General features: G+C 42.1%; 1 protein-coding gene and 1 pseudogene across 7 annotated transcripts in view; both read right to left on the minus strand.

The window, feature by feature from the left end:
* The window catches only part of LRRC9 (leucine rich repeat containing 9), a 667090-nt gene that overhangs the window by 282426 nt on the left and 365201 nt on the right, over positions 1-19463 (minus strand). For all 7 annotated transcript variants that reach the window (XM_063947768.1, XM_063947765.1, XM_063947766.1 and 4 more), the window contains one exon: positions 1422-1539. In XM_063947768.1, coding sequence (XP_063803838.1) covers positions 1422-1539 — 118 coding nt within the window. The remainder of the gene's footprint in view (positions 1-1421; positions 1540-19463) is intronic.
* On the minus strand, positions 6418-6536 carry LOC134981674 (5S ribosomal RNA; annotated as a pseudogene).

Consider the following 19463-nt stretch of genomic DNA (forward strand, 5'->3'; position numbering starts at 1 on the left):
GCAGCAGGAAATTTTTTAGCAGTTGGGCAAAACCATGTGCACTGCAGGTGTGGCAGATATAACATTTGCAGAGAGAGTTAGATTTGGGTGGGTTATTTTATTTCTGTGCAGGGTAAATACTGGCTGCTTTATTTTTACACTGCAAATTAGATTGCAGATTGAACACACTACACCCAAATCTAACTCTCTCTGCACATGTTATATCTGCCTCCCCTGCAGTGCACATGGTTTTGCCCAATTGCTAACAGAATTCCTGCTGCGATCAACTTGGAATTACCCCACATGTGCCCTGCAGGAGGGGGCAGATGTAACATGTGCAGAGGGAGTTAGATTTGGGTGAGGTGTGTTCAAACTGAAATCTAAATTGCAGTGTAAAAATAAAGCAGCCAGTATTTACCCTGCACAGAAACAAAATAACCCAGCCAAATCTAACTCTCTCTGCACATGTTATATCTGCCTCCTCTGCAGTGCACATGATTTTGTCCAACTGCTAACAAATTTGCTGCTACAATCAGGTCTGAATTGGTATCCGTTCAGATTGTTGACAATGTTAAGGTCGACACTCATTAGGTTGACCACTATTGGTCGACAGTAACATGGACGACATGGACAAATGGGCGACACATGAAAATTGTCGACACATGAAAGGTTGACACATGAAAAGGTCGACATGGCTGAATTACCCCCCGAGTGTATAAGCTTGCGATGCCAAAGCGCGGTCCCGCAGGATTTGCATCGCAAGAAAATATAGTGGGTGCAGGCAGGGCCGATACTGACTACATGCCTCTGGGCACAATATAGTCAGTATCAGCCGCGACACCCCGTTGCACCATGTGTATTCACCTTAAAAGCTATATTTTACAGTAATATAGACAATCACAACACCATACCCTCCAACATTTTACACAGAAAAATCTGTACAAATGAGGAAAGGGGGTGTAGCCACATGTAAAGGGGGCGTCGCCACGTCCATTTTCCTATACTTTAAATGGAAGTTTGAAGAGACAAAAATCGGTACAGACCATAAAAAAAAAGGTACCGTATCTGCCAAAAGGTACAGTTGGAGAGTATGCAACACATAACAAAACGTACCCCGCAATGGAACCATCTTCTTTCTCTACAGTTGTTAAACAGGGATACAGTTAAATTGCTGGCAGTTGGGATCCCGGCAGTCAGGATACCTACACCGGAATCCTGACAATGCCGCCAGTCAGACTCCCTGATCACAGGGGCTATTCCCACTCGTGGGTGTCCACGACACCCATAGAGTGGGAATAGAACTTGTGGCGAGCACAGCGAGCTCGCAAGGGCACTCTCTGCACTCGCCCCGCTGCTGGCATACTGACGACCGGGATCTCGTTGTCTGTATACTGATCCCGTTATACAAATCAGATGACAGCATTCCAAAATAAAAATTTTACCAGTGACATTCTTGTGTCCTTAAATCCACATTCAAGAGTTTGGAGAATATTATCCTTTTCAATTAAACATTTTGGGTCAAAGGTGTAAAAAAGGTATTCCAGCATCTTCTTGTAGCTGCTACAAAACAGAAAGTGAAAGTAAATCAGCAACAAGATATTAATGTCTATTTTTGGGATCGTTACTCCCTAACATTACTGTATTAATGCATTTGTCTTAAGCTGGCCATAAACTGCAATATAACCATGCAAATTAGGCAACCAAGTAACTGTTTTAAATGATTACACTGGGAAACAAGAAGAAAAGTGCTGTGTCCCAATGGTGAAAATACCAGATTCTTATAATAGATTTTGGGCCTAATTGAAGGTTGATTGTAAAACAACGTTTTCATCTAATGGGCAAAACCATGTGCACTGCAGGTGGGGCAGATGTAACATGTGCAGAGAGAGTTAGATTTGGGTGGGGTGTGTTCAAACTGCAATCTAAATTACAGTGTAAAAATAAAGCAGACAGTATTTACTCTGCACAGAAACAAAATAACCCACCCAAATCTAACTCTCTCTACACATGTTATATCTGCCCCACGTGCACTCATAGTTGCCTACTTTGCTGCCCCCTCCTCCGGGAGGAGGCAGCGTTGTAGGCGCATGGAGGCATGGCCGGCGGCATGATAGGCTGTCCGGGGGGAGCATGGTCACTCAATGTGGGCTGTCCGGGGGCATGATTACTGGGAAGTGGGCAGTTTGGGGGGATGTGGTGACACGATCGCTTCATCGTGGCTCCACCCCCCGCTACACAGTGCCGAGAAAATAGGCGCTGTATAGCGGGGGGCAGAGCTACGATGACATGATTCAACCCGAATCGAGTCATCAGATCCCCTGGACCGCCCACCTGTTCCTGCTGTGGGCAGCCGAGGTGGGTGCGGAGAGCCTGACAGGGAAAACAGGAGGCTTGCCCACCTTTCCAGGGGGCCGGAAGGGTGAGACGATTTTCAGGTGCCTCCCGGCCATTCCGGGAGGGTATGCAAGTATGCCTGCACTGCACATGGTTTTGCCCATTAGAAGAAAATGTTGTTTTGCAGTCAACCTTGAATTCGGCCCTTTGTGCTGAATTCTAATGTGTTTGTGAAATGTCTCCATCCAGTAAGATTTTTGAATGAGATGCAACCCATATATTTACATACTTCATTATTACAGCCTGATCAAAAATACAAAATTGTAGTTTAAAAAGTAGTTTTGTTTTTCTGCTGTACATTGTCTCAGGAATGTCTCTCTTAATAATCCAGTAGTCAGGATTTAAAGGAGATTTTTAATTATACCCACGGTGATGACAACTGGGCAGTACCACCACATGTGGGTGAATCTGTCAGGTTGAGAGTACTGGCGCCAAGATTTCAAAAGCCTAGAGAGAAAAAACATAGGTCCTGGAAGGGACTAGGTAACAACTTGTAATGAAATTTGTAAATGTCCTATAATTCAGAAATATAGCGAGGGCTGTGGTGATGAGAGTAATACTTATCTCTTCCCATTTTTCATAAACAAGGAAATTCTCTGTGAAGGCTGGTTATAGAAAAATCTTATAAAGCATGAACAGGAGTCCCTTTGTGGTTGGGTGAAGGTGACATACGGATTCATGGGTAGAGCGATAGAAGTTTAGAATCTGCGAATATTGATGGAAATGTTTATTGGTGAAGGGCAACCTACATTGTAAGTCTACAAAGTCTTGGGAAGTGCCAAGAGGGATATTTCATTGAGAAATCTAAATTTATTCTGAACCCATTATGAGGATTCAGACAAGTCCATGCCAGGTAAGAATTATGGGTGCCCAAGATACAGAGTAGGCGATAAATAGAGATGTGCGGCGGGCACTTTTCGTGATTTGGTTTTGGTTCTGGTTCCATCCTCGTGTTTTTGATCTGGATTGGTTTTGTCAAAACCACTCTTTTGTGTTTTGGTTTTGACTCTGGATGATTCTTGAAAAAAAACATAAAAACAGCCAAAATCACAGAATTTGGTAGTAATTTTGATCCTACGGTATTATTAACCTCAATAACATTCATTTCCAGTCTATTCTCAATACCGCACACCTCAAAATATTGTTTTTAGGCCAAAAGGTTGCACCGAGGTGGCTGTATGACTAAGCTAAGAGACACAAGTGTGCAGCACAAACACTTGGCCCATCTAGGAGTGGCACTGCAGTGAATGGCAGATTTAAAAACTGGGCCACAAACAGCACATCATGCAAAGAAGTAAAGGAGGTGCACCGAGGTAGCTGTATGACTAAACTAAGTGACACAAGTGTGCGGCACAAACACCTGACCCATCTAGGAGTGGCATTACAGTCCCACTGCACTAATGGCGGATACCGGACGCACGTCTAACACCAAGCATAGTTGTTATGACCTCAGTAATCCGCTTTGCAACAGGGTATGTATATAAGGCAATATCACTGGAATTATATGGCAGTACCACTGTTTTTATACGGCAGGATCACTGAAATTATATGCCAGTACCTCTGGAATTATACCACTTATACGGCAGTACTACGGGACATATATGGCAGTATCACTGAACTGGACTTGTACGCCAGTACCACTGGAATTATACGACAGAATCACTGGATTTATACGGCAGGATCACTGGAATTATACAGCAGGATCACTGGAATTATACGGCAGTACCACTGGATTTATACGGCAGTACCACTGGATTTATACGGCAGTACCACTGGACTGTATTTATACGGCAGTATCACTGGAATTATACGCCAGTACCACTGGAATTATACGGCAGTATCATTGGAATTATACGGTAGTATCACTGGACTGGATTTATATGCCAGTACCACTGGAATTATACGGCAGGATTACTGGAATTATACGGCGGTACCACTGGACATATACGGCAGTATCACTGGAATGGATTTACATGCCAGTACCACTGGAATTAAATGGCAGGATCACTGGACTGGATTTATACGCCAGTACCATGGGAATTATACGGCAGGATTACTGGAATTATACGGCCGTACCAATGGACATATACGGCAGTATCACTGAAATGGATTTATATGCCAGTACCACTGGAATTCTATGCCAGTACCACTGGAATTCTATGCCAGTACCACTGGACTTATACGCCAGTACCACTGGATTTATACGCCAGTACCACTGGATTTATACGCCAAAACCACTGGACTTATACACCAGTACCACTGGACTTATACGCCAGTACCACTGGCCTTATACGACAGGATCACTGGATTTATACGCCAGTACCACTGGACCTATACGCCAGTACCACTGGACTTATACGCCAGTACCACTGGCCTTATACAGCAGGATCACTGGAATTATACGCCAGTACCACTGGAATTATATGGCAGTACCACTGGAATTATACGGCAGGATCACTGGAATTATACGGCAGGGTCACTGGAATTATACGGCAGGATCACTGGAATTATACGACAGGATCACTGGATTTACACGCCAGTACCACTGGAATTATACGGGCATGATCAATGGATTTATACAGCAGTACCGCTGGACATATACAGCAGTATCAATGGACATATACGGCAGTATCACTGGACATATACAGCAGTACCACTGGACATATACAGCAGCACAGGGACACCACCACTGGACTGATGCAGGACAACACAGCACCACTGCAATGGACTGGATTTATACAGCAGTACTGGACATATGGCAGCAGAGGACACCACCACTGTGACTGGACTGATGCAGCACAATACACCACCACTGAACTGATGCAGCACAACATAGCAACACTGTAAGGGACTTATACAGCAGCACTGGACATATGGCAGGAGAGGATAGAACCACTGTGACTGGACTGATGCAGCACAAGACACTAACACTGAACTGATGCAGGAGACACGTCCTCTCTCTACACTCTCCAATGCTGGAGTGAAAATGCCGGTGACGCGTGGCTCCTTATATGGAATCCAAACCCTGCAACAATCAGACATCGGGATGATGACGTTTTGCCTTGTTCTGGTTTCCGAGTCAGGCGGGAAAACCTGAGCCGGACTCCGATCCGGGCCCGGGTAGTGAAGTTCGGTAGAGTTTGGTTCTCAGGGAACCGAACCCGCTCATCTCTGGTGATAAATAAGAGCATGTTACTATAAGTTACAGGAGAAAAGTAAATATATTTACAAGGCAAGATGATAGCATTTGCATAGGACATGAAGTTTTCACAGGCCACACATAGGTGTTGCGTGGAGTGAGGGCATTCCTTACAAACCGTTTTTGAGGATCAGTCAAAAATGAGATTTGATTTTGTGGACCAAGATTATTAAAACTAGACAAATTGGTGTTACTTGCGAAGGAATGGGGGATACCGCACTATTCATGAATTAATTTTGAATACAATGTAAGAGATAAAAAAGTAAAGATAAAGAAGAAGCCAGAATTGATTTCGTAAAGGAAAAAGAGTTTCCCAATAAATACTGGTGGTGAACCCCGAGTCAATAATTAAGACACACTAAAAAGAAAAGAAAGAAAAGACTCTTTGTGGGCGCACTCATAAATATCAGAAAATAACTGAAAATATATGTAAATTAATATATATTTTATTAATAACTTAATTAAAATTTGAACATTGGAAGTGTCCTAAACAAACTGTTAAACAAGCAAACAAACAAACAAACAAACAAACAAACAAACAAACATTTAACATGCATAAAGAAAAATACCCTAAATGATGACCTCTTATTGTATGGGTCATATATATATATAAATAAAGACCCTATCAGTCAATATGTAAAGAACACACGGACATGTCAGAAGTTATACATAGAAAACAGCTGATTCCATTATGATTAAATACAAGAAAGTCCACATCATATATCCATAATCATAAATTATTGATAATTGGGGATAGCTGAAAAAATAGAAAAATTGAAAAAATCCAGACAGTATAAGTGGTGAATCTGTCAGTGTTAGGCAGAGAGTGATTAATTGGATCCAGATCCCTACTAAACTAAGTCTTCCTAGGAGGTCTCCCATCCAAGTACTGACCAAGCCCAACACTGCTTAGCTTCCAAGATTGGAAGGATTCGGGTGTTAACAGTGTGGTATGTTAGTAGGACAAATTCTGCTGTCCTTACTCCGGGATCACTGATGAGAGTTCACATAGAGTGAGATATGAAAAGATAGTATAGAGTTAGAAAAGGATTGAAATTGGATAGATGGATCTGCTGCTGGCGTTAGGCAGTGAAAAATATACGGAGAATACAATCCACCGTATACCACTGGATCGCTGGTGAGAGTCCAGAAATAAGGTAAAGAAAAGAATAGAGATTGATCCTATATTGCAAGGTAATATTATAACTGATAATAATTCCAACAGATATTTAGGATCAATTAGTCAGAAATATCTCGTATAGTATGGATCATATGAATTGTAAATAATTGCTTTTAAATAGCTTAAGAAGATGATAGAAATACTTACATGAACAAAAAAATAAAAAAATGCAACTGGAGTAATATCAAGGTGACATTGTAACCTTATTTTCCAGAGAGCAGATAATTGTAACAATATATGCAGGACAGTAAAAACGTACCTATCCGCAATGTTGCTCACTGAATATGCACACTATCAGAGAGGTGCCTAGACTATAATGCTAAGATCGATATAAAACATCCTCTCAAACACAAAGAAATAGCCAATTCTAGGTATGATCATATATAACCAGATATCTATAAGCATATATGAGAGAAGCTGAAATAATCCTTATAGTCTTGGTAAGGTCAAATATGACCAATTAGCATGAGCATATATGAGAGTAATAAGTACGTCCAGCAAAGGAAGAGCAAAAGGAAATTAGCCCAACTATGCCGTTTGCATGTGAAAATAGTACACATAGTCTATACTGGCAATAAGGGTTAATACTGTCCTGGAAAATAAAATAATGTCAGGCTGTTATAAGGCATGTCTCCGCGGTCCGGGTTTCAGGCAGCTGGCCGGTGGAGGACGGAAGACATGTTTCACCCGTATCACGGGCTTGGTCACTTCCTATCCGCTCCATGCTGCATGGGGATTTTTAAATCCTGCTGATGTGGTTCCAATAATTGGATAGGTAAGTCAGGTAGTGACGTGCTGCTAATCAACCAATGTGTGGATCGGAACACAGCTTCCCGGAAACGATCATAGTTATTCTGTTTGTTCTGCTCATTAATTAGCTGTTCAGGTGCCAGTACTTCCAATAGAAACTGTTACTAAGTAACGGATCTTTGCACATCGTTCATGACAGACAATGGGAAAAGAAAGCAAAATTATTGACACTAAAAAATAACAACGGCATAAAGTAGTCATTACATAATGATAAATATACATCATAGTATGTATTCAAATAAATGCACTATAGTAAAAGTTTAAGGTTTATTAGGTACCGATGTTGAACCAGAAGGAAGGTATATTTAATTAGTTGGAGGCTGCCTATGAAGCAATTACGTATATGAGAAAATAGTATTTCTGTCCTACTTGCAGAGGGCTTTAACATACCAAATATACTCAGCATTCTATCGACAAAATGAGAGATTGAGATATACATAGTAGAAAATTATGGACAATAGTTCTGAACAAACACAGTCGGTATCTGATAAACAAGAATTAAAGAAGATAAGAAAAAACACAGAGGTCTATCAGAGCACAATACACTGTAATGTCCATGGATCTAATGCATAAGAACCAAACTTTGAAGTAACACATCTTTGAGTGACAAGTGTCACATAACAGATGAAATCAATTAACACTGAAAAATGACGGCATAGAATAATCATTATGTATTGATAAATACACAAGTATACTAACATGGGTACAAAAAGAGGTTTTATCAAAACACTAACTAATAACGATTACGGGTCATCGTTGCTACATAAGGTGAATGATGTCCCTAACACAAGGGGAAATACGTATCTTAGTATGTATGTAAACGCTAGAAGCGCTACAGGTAAAATGGGCGAACTAGAAATACTTGCAGCAAGCAAACAGTATGATATTACAGGCATTACTGAAACTTGGTGGGACAAATCTCATGATTGGACAGTCAATCTAGAGGGTTATATGCTGTTTAGGAGAGACAGACTAAATAAATGGGGTGGAGGGGTGAGTCTTTACGTAAAACCGTTTTTAAAACCTGATATAAGGGAAGATATGCAAGAGGGGACTGTAGGCACTGTTGAGACATTATGGGTAGAAATTGCAAGTGGCGAAAAGGGAATAAAAAAGTTAGTATTGGGTTTATGCTACAGGCCACCTGGTATTAATTTATCTGATGAGGAATTGTTACTGAAGCAAATTGAAAGAACAGCAGGAGTAGGAGACATAGTAGTGATGGGAGATTTTAACTATCCAGAGATAAACTGGAAAAACGATTTAGGTGATACTGCTAGGGGTAATATGTTTTTAAACACACTACAGGTTGAGTATCCCAAATCCAAATATTCCGAAATACGGAATTTTTTGAGTGAGACTGAAACAGTGAAAATTTTGTTTTCTGACAGGTCAATGTACACAAACTTTATTTAATACACAAAGTTATTATAAATATTGTATTAAATGACCTTCAGGCTATGTGTATAAGGTGTATATGGAACGTAAATGAATTATGTGAATGTACACACACTTTGTGTAATGCGCAAAGTTATTAAAAATATTGGCTAAAATTACCTTCAGGCTGTGTGTATAAGGTGTATATGAAACATAAATGCATTCTGTGCTTAGACTTGGGTCCCATCACCATGATATCTCATTATGGTATGCAATTATTCCAAAATACGGAAAAATCCGATATCCAATATACTTCTGGTCCCAAGCATTTTGGATAAGGGATACTCAACCTGTAAATGATAACTTCTTAGTTCAACTAATCAAGGAACCTACCAGGTACAATGCAATCTTAGACCTGGTATTAACAAACAATGGGGAATTGGTATCAAGTATTATGGTAGGGGGAACCCATAGGAAACAACAACCTTAATATGGTCACATTCAATATCAGTTTTCATAAACAGTCCTATACTGGCTCAACTAGGACTCTAAACTTTAGCAAAGCCAACTCTGACTTGATAAGGGAAGCTTTAAGGGATATTGAATGGGATATTTTGTTTCTAGGAAAAAATACTATGGAGAAATGGGATGTATTAAAATCACTGCTAGCTAAAAATACTCGCAAATTTATTCCTACGAGCAGCAAAAAAAAAAGGAATAAAAATCACAAACCGATGTGGCTTAACAAAAATATAAAGGAACTTATGGGCAAGAAAAGGCGTGCATTTAAAAAATACAAGTCTAACCGGAATGCAGAGTCATTTCAGCACTATAAGGACTGTAAAAAAATGTGCAAAAAAGAAATAAGAGCGGCTAAAGTAGAAATTGAAAAATTAGTAGCAAAGGAAAGCAAAGCGAATCCCAAAAAATTATTTAAATACATCAATAGCGAGAGATTAAAGAAGGAGAGTATAGGCCCTTTAAAAGACAAGTTGGGAGTCTTAATAAAAAATTATAATGACATAGCGGACAAACTAAATGAGGATTTTCAACGGTATTTACAAGAGAGGACCAAATTCAGGGACTAGCACACAATCTCAATAATGATAATATCCCACTGATAAGTACTTATTTAAGTGAGGAGGTAGTCTGTGACCGATTTAAACATTTAAAGATTAATAAGTCACCGGGTCCCGAAGGAATTCACCCAAGGGTTCTAATGGAGCTTCACTCTGAACTTGCAAAACCGCTATTTTTGATCTTTAAAGATTCAGTTATATCAGGTATGGTTCCCAAGGACTGGCGTATAGCGGAAGTAGTGCCTATTTTCAAAAAGGAAGTAAAGCTGAACCGGGTAATTATAGACCAGTTAGTCTTACATCTATAGTGGGGAAAGTATTGGAATGTATTCTAAGGTATAGTATTCAGAAGTTCCTTGAAGCCAATAAGGTCATTAAAAGGAATCAACATGGATTTGTAAAGGACAGATCATGTCAAACCAACTTACTTGGCTTTTATGAAACAGTAAGTGCGAACCTTGATCAGGGTAAGGAGATAGATGTAATCTTTTTAGACTTTGCCAAAGCTTTCGACACAGTACCACACATGCGAGTTATCTATAAGCTACAAGAAATAGGGCTAGGGAGCACAATATGCACTTGGGTTCAAAATTGGTTAGATAATAGGAAGCAGTGCGTTGTGGTTAATGGATCATTGTCAAATTGGACTGAAGTGCTAAGTTGTATGCCACAAGGCTCGGTACTAGGACCACTATTGTTCAACATTTTCATTAACGACCTAAAAGAAGGTCTAGAGAGCATGGTGCCAATTTTTGCAGACGATACCAAATTGTGTAAGGTTATAAATATGGATGAGGATGCGGAGTCTCTTCAGAACGACTTAGGTAAACTAGAAGCAAGGGCAGCCAAATGGAGAATGCACTTCAATACAGACAAGTGTAAGGTAATGCGCTGTGGTAGCAAGAACAAAAATAACACCTACATATTAAATGGGGTAAAATTAGGGGATTCTGTACTGGAAAAGGACTTAGGTGTTCTCATAGATAGCAAACTAAGCAGCAGTACCCAAAGTAGGATTGCAGCAAAGAAGCCTAATAAGATATTAGCATGCATAAAATGGGGAATTGATGCAAGGGACGAGAGTGTTATACAAATCAATAGTGAGGCAACAATTTGAATACGGTGTACAATTTTGGGCACCGTACTACAAAAAGGATATCCTGGAGCTAAGGTTCAGAGGCGGGCGACCAAACTAATTAAGGGCATGGAGACGCTGGAATATGAGGAAAGGCTTGCAAGATTAGGCATGTTTACACTGGAAAAGAGGAGACTAAGAGGGGACATGATCAACATCTACAAATATATAAGGGGACAATACACAGAGCTTGTGCGGGACCTGTTTTTGGTAAGATCAGCACAGAGGACTCATGCGCACTCGCTTAGGTTAGAAGAAAGGAGATTCCGCACAATGCGGCGTAAAGGTTTTTTCACGTTAAGGACAATACGTGTTTGGAATTCCCTGCCTGAGGGAGTTGTAATGGAGGTCTCAGTCAACACCTCTAAGAATGGGTTAAATAAATTCTTAATGTATAAGGATATACAGGGTTATGGTGCTATAAAAAGAGGGATAAAACGCAACAACTGACATCAGCATCAGACAAAATTTTAGACCAAAATAATACTGCATAGGAGACCACAAAAATGTTGAACTCGATGGACAAATTGTCTTCTTTCAACCTTAGATACTATGTTACTATATATGGTCGTACGTATCAGAGTATACGTACTGAGGTAAAGGTTGAAATTCATTAAGCATAGATGTTAATCCAAGAGGAAGGTATAGTTGATTGGTAGGAAGCTAGCTATATGGAAAAATTGGTAGGAAGCTGTGTATATGAAAAAATAGTTCTGTCCTACTCATAGATGGCTTAGATGTACCATTCATGCCCGGCATTCTATTCAAAATATGGGAGATTTAAATATGGATAGTAGAAAGATATAAATAAAAGTTATGAGCAGACACAGTCAGTATCTAATAGATAAGATTAATATTACGAGAATAAACACAGAGGTCTATCTAAGCATAATATACTTTAGAGTCCGTGGTTCCAATGCATACGAACCAAGCTCTTGAGTGACATATCAGGTGTTACATACCAGATAAAAAGGGTGTGATTACGTTTGGATAAAAAACCTACAAGTTATGTGAAACATACTAGTGAACATATATCATTGTGTCTACTTGACATAAAATTCCTGAGCTATTGGTAATGAGATGCGTGGTAAAGGAAAGAGTGCAGACAAAGTCAAGGAAATTTCGAAGGTATTATTGAAAGGCAATCCCTTAAACAGGATTACGTAAAGGAGTGCATGTACAACTGAGGTGTAAGGGTGCACATGACCTAATAAATAGGATCAAAATAATGATAGTGTGTGTTCATATAGGAGAGTGTAAAACCAACTGTGTGAAAAGACTGACATCAAAAGATGTCATGTAAATTACATGTGAACCAGATGAAAACATCTTGAAAGAAATATTCTTTTAAAGCAGTAAAAGGAAAGAAGAACCAGTGGACCAGAGATAATAGCTGGTGCTATCAAAGATACCTGTGTAAAAGAGCAGTGATAAACGAAACGGGGACAGGGAGGAAAAGATGCAATTGATGAAGGTGAAAAGCAACGTTAGTTATTATTCCTATATGTCAAGGTTAACAATTTTTTATTATTATTGAAATAAAATTAGGTAAAATAATATATGAGGTAGATGGACGAGTGAGGAAGAGGTAAACAAAATATGGGCAATATGTGGCACTGAGTCTGTTTTATTCCAAGAATACACTGTAATTAATGTATTCATTAAGACCTGTTGGTTTCAGGCCTCCCAACAGGAATGGTACACTCGCTTTCTTTCTTGATAAGTTCCCTGCTAACATTACCTCCCCTAATTCCTAAACGGATTCTATCAAGTCCAATGACCTGCATTTCACTGGGCAAATCTCGGTGTTTGGCATGGTAATGTCTGGCCACAGACGTTAGCTGTTTAGCTTTGGATAAATCTGAAGTGGCATTACAAATAGACCCCATGTGTTCAAGGATTCTTGTCTTCAGTTTTCTAGTGGTCATCCCCACATATCTAAATTGCAGCTACAGGTGATGCAGTATACGTCTCCTTCGGTATTGCAATAAAAAAAAAATGTTTGATAGTAATTTCCTGTCCCAACCTATCCTTTACCTGATTGGTTTTAAGGATCTGAGGACAGGCCTTACATTGACCACAGGGAAAAGAACCTGTTAAATTTATGGATTTCTTTGGTTCTCTTACAAAATGACTTTGTACCAAAAGGTCCTTTATATTGCTAGATCTCCGCCAACTGATCTGTAGTGTGTTATCCAGGTGGGAAGAGAGAACAGGATCCAGGTGCAATATACTGTAGGTATATGTTTCTGGATTGCATCTTTCAGGGATCGCCACTTAGGACAAAATGTCCCTACAAATCTGATCTTGGTGTTGTCGTTTTTATTTTTTGGGGTGTCCTGGAAGATCAAGGGTTCCCTCTTCATTTTGAGGACCGACTGTTGTGCTCGTTGTAGGGAGCGTTTGCTATACCCACGAGCTGCTAGACGCTGGGTCAATTCCTTACTGTTTTGTATGAAAATCTTATCTACAGTACATTTTCGTCTAAGCCTAAGGAATTCCCCTTTGGGGATATTTTCAATCGTTGGTGGAAAATGAGAGCTGGTCTGCAAAAGAATGCTGGTTGTTGCTGTTTCCTTTCTAAAGAGTTCTGTAGCTAATGAACCTTCTTGGGTCATATAAATGCTCAGATCTAAAAAAAAAAAAAAAACTCTTTCTCTACTGATAGTATGTGTCAGTTGGATATTGAGGTAATTGAAATTGAGTATATCGATGAAATCGAGCAAATGTTGTTATTCACCATCCCAGATTGCAAAAATATCATCACTATATCTTAACCAAATCAGAATATGTTGGGTGCAGTCCTGATTACTCTCATTAAAGACTGTTAGTTGTTCCCACCACCTGAGAAATAAATTAGCTTATGTGGGGGCACATGATGCCACCATAGCCATCCCCCTGATCTGTAGAAAGAACTAGTCATCAAAGGTAAAGAAGTTTTTATTGAGTACAAAGTTCAACAACTCGCATAGGAAGTCATTGAACTCATTCTGCTCTTCCATATTAAAAAAATACCTTGTTGCTTCTACACCCTGTAGATGATTGATACTTGTGTAGAGAGCTTCTACATCCAACGTGACCAATAAGCATCCTTCTTTCAGACTGATGTCATGAATTTTTCTCAGTAAATTAGAAGTGTCTCTAAGGTATGATGGTAATGAGAGCACATGGTCTCTAAAATGTAAATACAGAAATCTGCTGGGTTGTTCTAATAATCCCCCATTTCCTGAGACAATGGGTCTACCGGGCAGTTTGGAAATGTTCTTGTGAATTTTTGGTAATAGGTAGAAGGTAGGGACCCTCAGGTGCGAGACTGTGAGGTACTTGGATTCTTGCTGGGTAATGACTCCCATAGTGAATACTTCTTCTATCAGCCGAGTATATTCTTTATGGAATTTATCCAATGGATTTGATGGTTATTTTCGATAACAGGTGGTATTAAGAAGCTGTCTTTGGGCCTCCTCCACATACATATTAACTGGCCAAAGCACAATATTACCACCTTTATCTGATGGTTTGATAATTGTATCACTCCACGCTCTGATATTCTTCAGAGCCTGCCTTTCTCTGAAATTTAGGTTCTTAGTTAGGCAGTGATTTCTAGTTTTATTGTGAATCTCATTGAACTCTTTGGATACCATGTCAAGGAACATTTTAATTTCTGGGCTGTTAATTTCAAGTGGGAAGAAAGGTAGATTTGTTCTTACAAATTGGTCTCTTTTTCTATTGGGAGGTTATCATGTAATTTACTTAACATCTTTTTATTAGGCCATGTGCACCCATACACCTCAGTTGTACATGCACTCATTTACGTAATCCTGTTTAGGGGATTGCCTTTCAACGACAACTTCGATATTCCCTTGACTTTGTCTGCACTCTTTCCTTTACCACGCATCTCATTACCAATAGCTCAGGAATTTTATGTCACGTAGACACAATGATATATGTTCACTAGTATGTTTCACATAACTTGTAGTTTTTTTTATCCAAACGTAATCACACCCTTTTTATCTGGTATGTAACACCTGATACGTCACTCAAAAAGGAGATTTATGGGAAGAACTTACCTTTGTTAAATCTCTTTCTGCGAGGTACACTGGGTTCCACAGGCGATAACATCGGGGTGTAGAGTTGGATCTTGATCCGAGGCACCAACTGGCTAAAAGCTTTGACTGTACCCAGGATGCTTAGTGCCGCCTCCTCTATATCCCCACCTCCAGGCACTGGAGCTCAGTTTTGTTAACCAGTCCAATATAGTAGCAGGTAATAGAGATGACAACAGTTAGTAGCCAAACACACTACATTCTCACGACAGGAGGAGGTACCAGCGGCTAATGCCATACAAACCCAAAAAAGCTAAGTGCGTCAGGGTGGGCACCCTGTGTACCTCGCAGAAAGACATTTAACAAAGGTAAATTCTTACCATAAATCTCCTTTTCTGCAGCAGGGTACACTGGGGTTTCACAGGGATAACATCGGGGATGTCCTAAAGTTGTTCCTCATGGGAGGAGACGCACAGTAGCGGGCACAAGAACCCGGCGTTCAAAGGAGGCATCCTGGGTGGCGGAAGTATCGAAGGCATAGAACCTTATGAACGTGTTCACTGAGGACCATGTAGCCGCCTTGCACAATTGTTCAAGGGTCGCACCACGGTGGGCCGCAAAGAAGGTCCAACAGACCGAGTAGAATGGGCTTTGATGGTAGCAGGAACTGGAAGGCCAGCCTGTACATAAGCACGTGCAATCACCATTCTAATCCATCTGGACAAGGTCTGCTTGTTAGCAGGCCAGCCACATTTGTGAAAACCAAAAAGAACAAAGAGGGAAGCTGTTCTCTTCACATAAATACGGAGAGCCTGTACCACATCCAAAGACCGCTCTTTGGAGGATAAACCTGGTGAGGTAAATGCCAGAACCACAATCTCCTGGTTGAGGTGGAAAGACGACACCACCTTAGGCAAATAACCAGGATGAGTTCTAAGAACCGCCCGGTCACGGTGAAAAATCAGAAAGGGTGACCGACAGGACAAGGCACCCAAGTCTGAAACCCGTCAAGCAGAGGCAATAGCCAGCAAGAATAAGACCTTAAGAGTAAGCCACTTAAGGTCCACAGACTCAAGAGGTTCAACCGGAGACTCTTGTAAGGCTTCTTGAACAACCGACAAATCCCAAGGAGCCACAGGCGGGACATAGGGAGGTTGAATCCATAAAACACTCTGAGTGAATGTATGAACATCAAGCAGAGTCGCAATTTTCCTCTGAAACCATATCGACAAGGCAGAAATATGAACCTTGAGGGAGGCCAGACGAAGGCCTAAGTCCAGGCCCTGTTGCAGGAAAGCCAAAAGCTTGGCAGTACTGAACTCGTATGCGTCATAATGGTTAGTCGCACACCAGGCGAAGTAAGAATTCCAGACCCTATGATAAATCCGAGCAGATGTCGGTTTATGGGCTTTCAACATAGTTTGAATGACTGCCTCAGAAAATCCTTTGGACCTCAGTACGGAAGCTTCAATAGCCACGCTGTCAAAGCCAGCTGGGCCAAATCCTGGTAGACACAAGAGCCCTGAACGAGGAGGTCTGGGCGTTGCGGAAGTAGAAGAGGATGCTCTATCAAGAGACCCTGCAGGTCTGAGAACCAATGCCGTCTGGGTCACGCTGGAGCGATTAGAAGTAGTATTCCTCCTTCTTGCTTGAACTTCCTTATCACCCTGGGCAGAAGTGACACCGGAGGGAACACGTACGGCAGCCAAAAGTTCCATGGACTTGCCAGTGCGTCCACGAACGCTGCTTGAGGATCCCTTGTCCTTGCTCCGAAGACCGGAACCTTGCGATTGTGTCGAGACGCCATCAGGTCTACATCTGGTAGGCCCCACTTGTCCATTAGGAGTTGAAAGACTTCCGGATGAAAACTTCACTATACGGCGTGTATGTCCTGACGACTGAGGAAGTCCGCTTCCCAGTTGAGGACTCCCGGAATGAACACCGCCGATATGGCTGGCTGATGGCGTTCTGCCCAATGAAGGATTTTTGATACTTCCATCATTGCCATGCGGCTTTGAGTGCCGCCTTGATGATTTATGTACGCCACCGTGGTGGTGTTGTCTGACTGTACTTGAACAGGCATGTTCTGTACCAGAGGCAGGGCTAGTGTCAACGCATTGAACACTGCCCGCAATTCTAGAATGTTTATCGGGAGGATAGATTCCTCCCCGGTCCACCAACCCTGAAGAGAATGTTGCTCCAACACCGCGCTCCAGCCCCGCAGACTGGCATCCGTCGTCAGAAGGACCCAGTTAGAGCTCCAGAAGGGACGACCCCTGCTCAGTTGCTTGTCCTGTAGCCACCAGCTCAGTGACAGGCGGACCTCCGGATTCAAGGAGAACATGTGAGTCCTGATCTGGTGAGCCAGGCCGTCCCACTCGGAGAGTATCAACCTCTGCAGGGGGCTGGAATGAAATTGAGCATACTACACCATGTCAAAAGCTGACACCATGAGGCCTAGTACTTGCATCGCCGAGTGTATCAACACTCGTGGGCGAGAGAGAAAGTATCTTATCTTGTCCTGAAGTTTCAGGACCTTCTCCGGAGACAAAAACAACCGCTGATTGTGGGTGTCCAGTAGTGCTCCCAGGTGCACCATACTCTGAGCAGGGACCAGGGAAGATTTCTTCCAGTTGATGAGCCACCCGTGGGCTTGCAGGAATTGGATTGTCAGTTCCAGATGAGAGAGGAGAACCTCTGGAGAGTTCGCCAGGATCAACAAGTCGTCCAGATACGGCAGGATCCGGATACCCTGACGGAGGAGTAGAGCCGTCATGACCTTGGTGAAAATTCTTGGAGCCGTGGTCAGACCAAATGGTAAGGCCTGGAATTGAAAATGGAGGTTGCCAAAAGCAAACTGCAGGTATTGCTGATGCGACCCTACAATAGGTATATGCAGGTAAGCATCCTGTATGTCCAAGGATACCATACAGTCCTTGGGCTCCAAAGACAGAGCAATAGAGCGAAGAGTTTCCAAACGGAATTTGGAAACTTTCACAAACTTTTTCAAAGACTTGAGGTTGAGAATAGGCCGGGATGAACCATTAGGCTTCGGAACTAGGAACAGCATTGAATAGTACCCCCTGCATCTCTGAGTCAGAGGCATCAGCACTATCACTTCCGTGTCCAGGAGGGATTGTACCACCAGATAAAGAGTTTGCTTTTACCGGATCCGTAGGGATGTTTGTCAAGCAAAACTGGTGAGGAGGACTTTTCTTGAAAGAGATGGCGTATCCGTGAGCGACGACTTACCTTACCCAGGCGTCCGAAGTGGTCTGTGACCATACCTGAGCAAACCGTAGAAGCCAGCCTCCCACCCTGGGATCCCCGAGGGGGAGGCCCGGCCCCTCATGTGGCAGGCTTGTCTGTTTTGGAAGCTGACGGGTAGCCCAGGTAAGTTTAAGTTTGGGCTTAGTGGATTTGGAAGTGCGAGCCTGTTTCAGGTACGCCTGACCCTTTGCTTTACCTGGAGGTTGAAAGGAATGAAAGGAAGTACTCTTAGCCTTGTAGAAGGTGTAGTTGTCAGGCTCTGTAGCCTTACCTCCAGTGGGTGCTCCCAGGGGTTGCCTCCCCGCTGGTTGGCGTGGCTGCAGTGGCAGCGAGCTGCTGGCGGCGGTTCCTCCTGGATCGATGTACGGCTGCCGAGGGCCGGGGGTCTGGAGAGCCGAGAGATGCGGCGGGGATCGCTGCGGTGAAGTCCTCTAGTGGTGACACAGTATAATGTGTCAGAGACAGAAGCTGGCCAAAGCTGTGTGCTAACAGCTGAGTATGTCTCCTGTGCTGGGGTCAGCCATGTTGGAGACCAGAGTATTACCAATGAAGTTCCCATTCTGTGTCCAGCCAATCCTGTGTGTTCTCCCCTTACAAAAGGGGGCTGGCTCAGAGGGAGAGTGCCAGTGCTTCAAGTTACTTCCTTGGGAAAGGTTCTCCAGCTCTGTGCTCCCAGGTTACTTCTGGTGCCCTGGTCCTCGTTGCTCTCATCTATCGGATACCTAAACGCTGCTGCAGTCCTGCTGTCTAAGTCCGTCACCACTCGTGGAAGCGCTCACGGGGTCCCAGGTCGTAGAGGAGCTCCAGGTGCTGACAGCGGTTCTCGCAGACGTCTTCATTTCTTCAAAGTCCAAGTTCTTCAGCCTCGTCTTTCAATCACAAATCACAGTCTTCATTTCTTCAAAGTCCAAGTTCTTCAGACTCGTCTTTCAATCATAAAACAGAGTCTTCTGTGCTTCTTTACCGGAGTTCTTCAGCTTCACTCTTCAAGTAATTT

This window comes from Pseudophryne corroboree, chromosome 12 (assembly GCF_028390025.1).
Source record: "Pseudophryne corroboree isolate aPseCor3 chromosome 12, aPseCor3.hap2, whole genome shotgun sequence".
NCBI lineage: Eukaryota > Metazoa > Chordata > Amphibia > Anura > Myobatrachidae > Pseudophryne > Pseudophryne corroboree.